At 55.9% G+C, this 11,172-nt stretch overlaps 1 protein-coding gene across 1 annotated transcript; it reads right to left on the bottom strand.

Moving 5' to 3' along the window:
• Nucleotides 1-1,349: 1,349 nt before the first annotated feature.
• Nucleotides 1,350-10,228, bottom strand: B0T26DRAFT_638013 (uncharacterized protein; the record flags this gene model as incomplete). The annotated part of the gene is made up of 4 exons (XM_060436983.1): nucleotides 1,350-2,285; nucleotides 2,372-5,827; nucleotides 5,903-6,812; nucleotides 7,806-10,228. The coding sequence occupies 4 exons, from the start codon at nucleotides 10,226-10,228 to the stop codon at nucleotides 1,350-1,352; spliced, it is 7,725 nt and encodes a 2,574-aa protein (XP_060300539.1).
• Nucleotides 10,229-11,172: the final 944 nt, after the last annotated feature.

The raw sequence follows: 11,172 nt of genomic DNA on the forward strand, positions 1-11,172 counted from the left end.
CCTATCAGAAGCCTCCTCGAGGCCCCACCTACCCCACTGATAGATGCAAACTTATTCGCGAGCACGCGACGCGTTGTCGGACTTTTCCTTCTTTCCCTCCTCAGTTTAGAATCTTCGTCGATAGTACCCAATGGACTGAGTTCACCTCAATGCCTTGCCCTGGTCGTGACAGCGTCCATTTCCATCCATTCCATTTGAGGTGGACCCAAATGGACGTCCATCCATTCTACTAGAGGCTGCGTGGATGGAAATGGAATGGACCGCCAGCCTGCGGATATCGATGTAAGGAAAAGAGCACCCCAACCCACACTCTTCGTCGTGCGCGCACCCCTGTGCGCGCCCACCACCTGCCACCAGTTGGCAACGCCACGGGAGCCACTGCGTGGCTCCACACACACACACAGGGCTTGGTCGCCCAACTATGTATATAAGCAGTGGCCCTCGCCCACCTTCCTTTGCGAGGGCCAGGTTGAAGTCTTACACCATTGCCAGTCATTGCTCACCCTTCTTGTTGCCTCCATTGTGACCACCTTGATCCGGCGTACCTGCCCTTCCTTACACAAGATCGGAATCGTGACAAAAAGCCTATTCTAAGCATTAAGTACCTAACTAGCCTATATAACTCTTTTACGCCCTAGCAGTGTCGTATAATGGGCGCTGACGCCGCATAGTATACAAGCTTGTGCGCTAAAGATATGGGGAATGCTAGGTTTAGCGAGGTGCTGAAGTTGCGTGACACGGGGGATGAGCGGATAGAGCTGAACGGGTGCACGCGGTACTACGATGCTGGCTAGGGTAAGGGGGTGAATGTCACGGCTATTAATAGCGAGCTGGACGGGGACGACTGCATTGTTACGGGGGTTGAGTCTAGTTTGGGGTTGAAGGGGAGGTTCTTGCAGGTGTTTTCTGCTTGATCAGAGGAGGGGAAGACGTTAGGGAATGTTGAACTGGGCTGGAAGCTGAGGTGCAGTGGAGGATTGTGAGTGACGGGATGAGATAACATGCATATTGGTAGGTAGAGAGTTATCTGGGAGTTCGAGAGTCGAAACTTTGGATATCAGTAGTAAATAAGCAAATATGTATGAAGTAACTTGTTCATCTTCAAACCCATGATTATATCCTTGAACCATTGTCACCCAAACTTTGTATCGGAGCCTCGCCATGTGTGATGAATCAGCGGGAGGAGGAGGGACCCATTGGTGGGTTGGACCGGCAGCGAACTCAAAGCCACGATAGCAGCGGGGAAAAGGTGTGACCCTGGAGAAGTAGAGGTACAAGCTAAATTATCTGATATAAGAGCAATAGGATTATTTCTCCCGTCGTTAATAAAATGGACGGTACCTACCTACCTACCCAGCCGCTCGATTCACGGAATACCGAACTAGAAACCACATTGAATCAACCGTAGCCGCTCTCCCACTGCTAGGAAGCGTTACATGCCAGTCCGATACCAACTGCTGATTCACAGTGCTCGCTTCAAGTACCAACGCGTTTCCGCCGACGGCCGCACTGGGCGCCTTCGTCCACGTTAGCCCAGGATACTCGTCAATCGCAAAGCCAGCCGTATCAACCCCCTCCGCGGACGGATCTGGGAAGAACACGACAAAGATGCTCTCCACCATCGCAATCATCCGCTGCGTCCAGAAGGGCAAGAAGCCCTCCACGCCAGACAGGTGTAGCCGCGCATCGCGCCCTTCCCGCACGGCAGCTTGGAAGCCGGCCCAGCCTGTGGCGAAGTCGCTCTGGGCGTTGATCAGCAGCGAAAGAGGACTCGGGCGGGAGGCTTGCTGCTGCTGCTGTAGCGCCGCAAACGTTGCCTCGCTGGCCGTCTGGCGAAAGGCGGCGCCTCCGTCGCGGGCCGTGTACCGCAGGTGCAGGACCGCGTCGCTGATGGTGCGGTAGTCAAACGGCCGCAGCTCGGGCGGCAGGTCAATCTGCCAGGTGGAGATGGCGCCGGCCCCTTCGAAGGGGGAGTAGCAGCTCTCTCCTCCCGGGGGGAAGCCGAAAGAGAGGGACGCTGCTGCGGCCCGGGGGTTCGACGACGGGCTGTCTATGGCGATGGCTGTGATGGGGATGTTGTCGGTGCGAAAGCGGGTGTCTCCCAGGGGGTCTTCGGGGTAGGTTGCTGCGGACTCGCCGGCATCGGCTCGGATGCGGTATACGTGTCGGAGGAGGCGGAGGGTGCAGTTCTGGCTTGTGTAGGGGCTGATGATGCAGGGGATAGTCAACGACACCGACACGATTCGTCTGCAGTAATGCCCAGGAAAATCAATGTCGAAGAGGAACTAGTAGTGGTATATCCCGTCAGTTATCTACCTTGGGTAGTTGAGTAGATCATATTGGAATGTCAGCCCCTAGGTACGGTACTTACCTCTGGCAAAGAAAACTCGACGTGGCCAGTTTCCCGGAGCAGGAGCAGTCCCAGGGGGTCAAGCTGCCTCAGAGACACGGCCTTTACGACCTCGAAGTCGTGCCCTCTTGTGTTCAAGTAGGTCGATTCCATCTTCTTGAGGTCGATCCACAGATTCTCACCACTCAGCATTCCGTCTCTGGCGCTGTTCCAGTAGCCGCTCCCGCCCGTGACCAAGTGCCTAGCGCTCTCGGTGGGGCGCTCAAAGGCAAAGGCCCTCTCGGCCTGTCTGGCCATGTCGCTCGCAAGCGAATAGGCATGCTGCAGGAACATGCCGTATTGCTTGTCCATCCAGGCGTACAACTGCTTGTTTGTGTATTTTGACCGCAGCCACTCCTCCATCTCGGCCGCCGCATCCAGCCGTTGCTGCTGTTCTCGGATTGCCTTCTCACACGACGCCACATGTGCCTTCGCAGCCTCGATCATACGGTCAACAATCTTAATCTCCCGGCCCGCCTGGTTCGCTAGCTCCCGGTGCTCCTGCAGTCGATACTGTAGATGGGCTTTCAGGCCCGCTAGTCTGCTCTCGTTCAACGCCGCCTGCTCGTCGTGGCCGACCTGCGCCAAATGGATGCGTGCGATACGTGCGAGGAGGGGACCTCCGAACTCCATGGTAGTCCCCACGCCCCACGGCTCGAAGTTGAAATAGAAAGCTGGAACAGCGTCGAGTATGGCTGCCAGCAGCTCTTGCAAGTTTTTGTTCTTGCCGAGGTCGAGGAGCTTCTGTGCCTGGGCGTACTCCTCCTGCTCGCTTGGGCCAGCGCGGAGCTCGTCGTTGCCGGGCTGCCCGACCGTCTGTGGGATCTCCTGCCAGTCGCCGTCGTTGGTTAGGGCCGGCATCGAATCACCCGTGAGAGAGAGATAGAAGGAAAGCCGGGCACTATGTGCCCGCCGGGTCTCTTCGAGCGTCTCGATGGCGGCTAGCGCTTCCGCCTTCTGCGACTGCTTGACATCCATGACAAGTCCGAGCACGGCCGAGCTGTGCTTCGCTTGCAGCGTCGCCAGCGCTTCTGCGTCCTTCCTTTCGCGCACGTTCAGGGCCCGGGCATCCATTTCCCGGAGTTCGTGACACAGCTCCAGAGCGCGGCTCAGTAGGGCTGTAAAGCGGTGTCGAGGCATCGGCGCCCCCAGGTCGCTTACTATGGCGGAGGGTGAGACCCCTGACGCGGCGGCCGTGACAACCATCCCCGGGTCAAGGGCCGGCTCGAACAGTGCGAGCCTCTGCGGACGGCCGTTGATATCGAGAGAATTACGGCACTTGTACAAGCGGTCATTCAGGAGGGCGCGCAGGGCAGCCACCTGGGGATTCGCTGGAATGCAAAAGTAGCCCGTCTGGATAAAAGGGATCGGCTCGGCCGCGGCGGTGTTGTCGCCCCCAACATCGGTTCGGAAGGGATACTCCATCTGCAGCTTGACCGATGCGTTGGAGAAGGCGTCAAGCCCGGCTTTGCTGACGAGGTCCCTGTAGGACCACGCGTTGCGTTTTCCCAGACTGGGCACAACAACCGGTGGTGGTCCAAAGAGATGTGCTGCCTCCATGTATTGCTGCATGGCAAGCGGGATTGTCTCGAGCGTGTTCTGGCGAAACAGCTCGTCCCCTAGCGCGATGAGAATCTCGGCGTACTTCAGCACCATCCTCTTCATGTAGGCGACCGGTCGTACGCGTGCCGCAGCGTGCACACTGGCGCGATTCGAGTCCCATTCGTAGAAGTCAATCCTGCCCTCGGTGCTCGCGGCGTTTGTCTCGGGGCGCCACGTCACCATGGCGGGGTTCTGGAAAGGCAGGAACTTCCAGCATTTGTTGACGTTTGTTTCAGGGGTTCCAGCCGCTGGGTCGAAGACCAAGCGAGCAATCCCAAGGGCAAGCTCAAGCTGACCAGTGGACAACAACCTTTCTGTCAAGAGACAGACAACGTGCAATCCCAGCTCCCATGTATATAGAGAATGGGAAGTGGCGAGTTCGTGTGGGATAGCTCTCTGTCGCGTTCCGAACGCGTCCGGATACAGAGCCGAGGGCAGGGCGGAAAGGGTATTGAAGATGGACTCCATACCACCGCTAGCGGCCTGTATGAGCGTGGGTGCCGCCACATTGTAGAACTTCCACACATCATACTCCTCTAAAGGAGGAGGAAGTGAGGGCGGGTAGCCCAGCACGCAGCTGACGCCGTCAGCGGTTAACACATCGACTATAAAGCCAGAGGCTGTTGATGTCCCAACCGAGTTCGTGTTGAAGGACATGGTGAAGTTGAAATTGGATTCCACGCTTGGTTTAGCTAGCCGGGCCAAAAGAGGCGCTACTGGAGTCTGATTGTAGTTGGCCAGAGTGTTTTGCGGGAAAGGTTGGTAATTCGAGCTGCTGACATTCGGCGGCACCCACCATGACATCCTCATGAAGTTGGTCGGCATCGTATTAGCATACCGCCAATTATTCGTCGGCGTGGCCGCGAGCACGAGCCGCTCGTCCCGCCATTCGTACTGTGCCACATTATACGCGAAAAACCTGTTGTACTTGTTCTGGTATACCGGCATTCTAGGATTCACCGGCCCAAGCCAACGTTCCATGTTGATGACAAGCACGTCTGGTGATCCGCTGACGGCCCGGCTAGAGACCCAGAATTTGAAGGTTTCGATCCGTGGGAGCCTCTTTTCCAATTCACCACAAACATTCTGCTCAAACGTGTCGTTAATAGAGCGATCGCTATCCAAATACGGCGAAGGTGGTTTATAGTCGTCCACGAGTCCATCGATCCGCAGGACCTCGTCTGAAAGACATTTTGGCGTCCACTTGCCGCATCGATACTCAGTCCAGCCCATCCGCACCTCCCATCGCTTGTTCTGCGGGGTGTTGGACACGCTCTGGTCTGCCATGTCCCTAAATGTGGACTTGCTCCCTGCGGTGTCCACAGGAGTCACAGGACTGACGAGGCAGAACTGCGGCAGGAAGCAGAAGAGGCGACCACTCTGGACGGCGGGAACTATGTAGCAGCCCGAGTTGGTCATCTTGTTGAAAACACTCCCTTCCAGTTCATGCGTCTGTATGTCTACGGCCATCTTTTCCCAGGGCTGCCAGAACGCCACGGCTGGGCTACTGCCCTTGGGCCGCAACAGACTCACTGGGCGGTAGTAGTACTGCCAAGGGCTCGAGCGGGTACGAGCAAACACGTGCAGGCGCGTTTTCTCGCCGTCGCTGCTGTTGGGCTGGTAGCGGTCCCAGAGGTACGATTGGATCTCGAGATCGCCGACTCCGTGCATCGCGTAGACATAGTCCCGTACCGTGTTTGCTACCATTTCCTCGCTCAGGGTGCCTTGGCTCAACGCCGACTCGAGCGCCCGGAACTGGTCGCTCTTGTCGTCACGAAGCGTTGGGTCGATCCAGGATTCCGGGTACAGGAACGCCTTTCGGTTGGCCTCCCACAACTATGTGAGTAAGGTAGGTATTAGCACGGCACACCAAGAAAAGAACATGGCACAGATCATGATAAATTCACATACCCGGTATCTCTTGAGATAGTCAAAGTCTTCGCGACTGATGGCGTGGCTGTCGATTGCCGCCCCTCGCTCCAGGCCTAGGACGCATCGCTGCATGAAGACTTGAACTGTGGATATCGCCTGCTTGATCCGCGAAGTGCACATTGCCGGACCGGCCTCCACATCAAGGAGGAAATACTCGGAAATTCCATCAGCGTCATGCAAATGTAGATCTCTGATGTAGTCTTGTTGTAGTAGGAACTGGACTAGGGCGTCTCGCCTGTTCGTCCTAGAGCTGTTCTCGGCCCCTAGATATTTGTCTCCGAGGCTATTTGAGCGAGGCGCCAGTGCAAGGCGGAGGCTCGCCGCGTCCTGGAAGCCCAGACCCTCGCGATCTGGGGGACACACCGGTTCGGCAAGAGAGAACAGCAGCATGACTGACACACCAGGGAGTTGGAGCCTCGCCATAAAGGCGATGGCGTCTCGCAATTCGCGCAGGGCCTGTGGATCTCGAAATAGAGCAGCGCGATCTGCTATGTGAATGTTGTTGTACTTGGCATCCAGGATCTGCCGGATCAGGCCCTCTTGCCATCCCGTCGCCGAAACGATTTCCTGGGCTAGGCTCCGAGAGGAATCCCAATTCGCGAGTCCCTTCCAGAAATTGATTAAAGGGAAGTCTAGTGCATTCTTGCCCGTCGGCTTCGGTAAGGAATCGCGCAGGTTGGTGTAGCTGCTGAGCAAGCTGATGTTGTCAAGGCTCATGCAGCCGAAGTCGAAGGAGGAGAGGCTCTGGAAATATATGACTTCCTCGCGGCTGAGCCGAGACAGGCTCATGCATATTGCCGCCCTTGACAGTCTAACCAGGACTTCGGTGGTAAGCCAGATGGAATATTCATCAATGAAGCTCGATGCCTGAAATCGCAACCATGGGCCACTGCCGGCGGAATACGAGAGGTGTTTAAGCCTTCCGTTGCAGAAGCTCAAGCTGTAGCATTGATCACTAGCAAGCCTGATCTTCTGCGCTGACAGCCAGAGCCCGGTTTCCGTTTCAGAGAAGTCCACCACCGTACCATCAAGCACCATGATCGGAGGCGTTGAAGGCTCCGCCGGCGGCGAGAAATACGCAAACGTGTACGCATCCGTGCCCGGCGGCATCAGATAACCTTCGAACGAACTCTTCGTCGTGTCCCCGAAGGTCAGTGCACAGAGAGCCGTCATGGCCGAGACGAGCTGTGCGCTACGATTTCGAACTTTGAATACATCGGAGAGCAAAAGCTGCAGCGTTACTATGTCCAGGTCTCCAGCCACCGGGCCAATGATTTTCAGCACCGCCTTCTGGCAGATCTTCTCCCGCAACAACGGGACTGCGGCGTTGAGGAAGGCGTCGCGTTTCTTCATAACCAATTCGTCCAGTTGCTGAGCGGTTTTGCTAACCCGGATGGGTTCAAAAAAGATTTTCGAGGATCCTTTCGGTAGGATCGGACCTAGAGTCTTGCGATAGAACGACAATGACTCTTCATCGGGACGCAAACGAGTCTTTGCCCAGTCTGTGTGAGGAAGGAGATAGGTGGCCAGCTCGTTCTCCTAGTTCACATACGTATGTTAGTTCTTGTAGACGTCTTGACCGTATGCACTGATGTCGCTGTTTTCACACGTTGTAAATTACCTACCTCATCCGCAGTCAGGTTCCCTTTCAAAACTACCAGGGAGGCAGTAGAGCCACCAGGGCGGTCTCTCACAACAAGCTCCGTCTTAGGGCGAAGCCCAAGCGGGAGGCTAGCATCAGGGGGCAGCGGGGCGCTGAGCTCAAATATGCGTTTCCTTGTTCCTGAAAAGGGGTAACTAAACATCAGCATTACCATGGCTTGAAACACGTACAGAGCATGCCGAATAGGAGTGACAAGCAGCAACAAAGTGGGCACTGCACCTACCTTCAATGAATCGTTCCACCTCGCTTCCAATTTCATGCCCGAAAAGTGACGCGGAAACCCGGGCAACTGCTTCTCGAGTTGGGCGCCGCATATCTTCGGTAGAGGTAGTATCATGGTTCGCCCTCCCTGAAGTATCAGCATCCATCATCGCAGCCTGGTTCTCTCGGACTATATCGGCGGTGGTCTCAACGGCGTCCTTGACTTCGAAGGTCGACGGCATCCCGGTCGCTGTCATTATGTTGCTCACGACAAAGAGGAGCTTGGTCATGCTCCAGCCTTGTCGTCTGAGCTCCAGGAACTGGTCAACAACAAGACGGGTATGTCTAGGGTCCGAAAAGACATCAGAGCCGCCCACCGGAAGCAGGGCCAGAAACCGCGGGTACAGGACGGGTGGCAGGTCCAGCATGCGGCATAGCGTTGCCACGCGGTATATGTAAGATATGCTCTGGAGAGTGAGCCTATCCTGCATCCAGTCCGCGGTTGCTGTGATGGCAATGAGATCAGCCGCAGCTATGCCGATTGTAGACTGGATGATACGATGGTGGTCCGAGATCTTGAGGTCAGGTGTGGCGAGGTACCGGCCACTGCTGTCGGCGACGAAGACAGCATCTTCTTGCACCACCATGGGTCGCAGGAAGAGGCGAACATAGACCGAAGAGTCGGTAGTGGGGTCCATGTCGCCCCATAGCGGAAGGAGATCCCTTACCGGCAACCTCGTCATGGAAGAAAGGCGCTTGATCTCGGCCAGACCGTCGATGATTTGCGCATCTACCCCAGTAGTTCTTGTGCCGGCCAGAATGACCACCGCGGCATCCGTGTCGCTCAGGGACCAACCCAACTTTCGCCAAAGCCGGATGAATGCTTGTAACTCATCGCAATCCTCCTTTAGGAGGGCTGAACTCGAGGACGTGTCGGGAGGATAGCGTCGTAATCGCATCTCTCCCACATCTCCAGAGAATTGGCTCTTCCCAGTTGCAGTCGACATAATTGCAAGTCGCCGGCCCACATAGCGTGTCTTTAGGAGCGCGAGCAACTCCTTGAACGAGAGTTCCGAGCGGGGCAGAAACTGATCCTGCACACATGTCAGGCCCTTCGATTCGCCAAGCATGGTATTTGTATCAGCGTAGCCCCAGTACTCGCAAGTATCCTTGACACCAACGGCTCGGCAGTAACTCTCTACGCTGCTGGGCGGATCCGTGTCAGTGACTGCGTCGAGAAATTCCCGGGTGTGGAAAGCTTCGTGGACAATGGCCATGTAGTCCTCGCACTGAAGCGCCAGGTACTCCGCCGATATGGATCGGTCCAAGACAGCCTGTGCCATTTGCAGGACTCGGGAATCCTGTGCCTTGGAGGCGGGGAGAAGACGGTACGGTGCACGGAAGATGGTCAGCAGCTCGTTTCTTGAAGAACCGAGGGCTGCCAGGTACAGCCGGACCCAGTCCACGCCCAGATTGTATGGAAACACCCCGAGGGGGAAGACCATGGGTTGAATAAAGTGCTCATAAACAGCTAGCTTGATGTTTTCTGGGCTTTTGGATGAGCTGTCGTCCACTTCTTCGGCGGAACTGTACACGTCCGAGACCTGGGCCGCGCTATGAGCCACGATAGATTCCAAGGCTTCGTTGGCAAGGTCGACCAGGGGAATCAGCGACGTTGTATTGACACAAGAGAGCACCAGATCACCCAGGTCGGGCCGCCTCTCGAAAAGCTTGTCCAGCAAGGTGGGGGTCTCGGATGTTACCTGGGCTGGTCTTTTGCTGAGCTGGTTCAGGAGATCGACATAATACGCAGCCGGGCTGGTGACTGAAGAGCACTCTGCACACTCTGTTATCTGTGCCAGATCCGGGAAGAGTAGGGGAAGACTGGCCGTCGTAGCTGGTAGCCGCGGATGGGGCTGTAGTAACCTTCGTGAAGTGCCAGCAAGCGGCGCTTCGTTTTTCAAGCGGAGGCCTTCTATCCAGGCTTCTTGGTTGCGGAGCACAAAGGCTTTGGACCGGGCCCATATAGTTTCCGCCGTCGAGCGGTCGATCTGGCTCGCAGCCCGGGACACAAATTGCTGCTTGGGAATCCGGGCAATAGCGTACGCTGACTCGAAATTTAGCGCTAAAAGTGCGCCAATGTCTTCGGGTTCGTCCACGAGGCGTGCTAGCTGGATCAGCTTGGCAATTTCATCTCTCAGCTTATTACGTAGCTGCAACGATGTACTCTCTGCGGCCCTGTATGAATCCAAGATGGTTTGAAGGGGTTGCTTGCTGATATCGGCTTTTTTTTCTGTTGCGTGAGTGAGAAAGGCGACGACGGAGTCCCGCAACTGCGCTGGGACAGGCACGATACCCTCGGCAACCAATCCGCAAATGAGCGCAGTCGGTTCTTCAGAAAGCAGCCGGCAACGGAGGAAACGGAGTGGGCCTGGGTCCATGTTGGCCGCCAAGCAGGCCCGTCTCGTGAGACCCAGGGCGTGAAGACGAAGTGCGACATCAGAAATCGTGGTTGGGGCATTAGAACCGCTGCCGCCTGCTATGATCCTCTGGACCAGTTGTGTCGGGCCCCCGGTGAGATCGTGTAGACGCGCCACAAAGAGTAGCTTCGTCTTCAGTCCGCAATCCTCCAGCCAGGTCATTGCTTCCGCCGTGGCCTGGAGGTCCCGGGACTGGTTGAGTATTGCTATGACTGCCTCTAGGTCACCCGATTCCTCTCCGCCATTCCGCAAGACACCTTCCAACATGTTGATGTCGGAGTCATCGAGTAACTTGGTGGCGATGGAAGCCATGGTTGCCGGAGTAGTCTTTGCAGTAAATTAGTACGAGTTTGTCCTGGACATGACAGAAACTGAATATCGAGGCTCACCTTTTCAAAGTATCTCTCTTTCTCGTACTGATTTGAAAGGCTTTTCGAAATCCGGGCACTGAGTCGGTGGTGGAAGTGGACATCCGGGACAATAGCAGGGGTGACGACAACAATAGGTAGGTACCTTATCAAGCAGGAGGATAAGAGTGTGCTGGGCTAAGGTTTGGCATTGAATTTGCGGCCCGTATCTTGACGGGCCGTGCCGGATATCACACTCACAAACACATCCTTTCTCGGCACCTATCAAGGCATCCAATACATCCTACCTTATGCAAAGCACTGAATGCAAAGACTGCAGAGTCCCTTCCAATATTTCTGAACGCTACAACGCGGATCACCTCTAGTCAGTACCCCCAGTACCTCTCTAACGCTACTAAGGTACCTTCCCTTATGTACTGTCGGAACTCTCTGCAGGATCTCACCTAAGGCTGTCAAACCCCTCTCCCATCTGGTGCCAATCATCGTCAGTAGTACCCCTCCGAGCATCATCTTGTCCCAACATCAGACTATGTGCAG

Source organism: Lasiosphaeria miniovina, assembly GCF_030549165.1.
Source record: "Lasiosphaeria miniovina strain SMH2392-1A chromosome Unknown B0T26scaffold_2, whole genome shotgun sequence".
In the NCBI taxonomy this organism is placed as follows: domain Eukaryota; kingdom Fungi; phylum Ascomycota; class Sordariomycetes; order Sordariales; family Lasiosphaeriaceae; genus Lasiosphaeria; species Lasiosphaeria miniovina.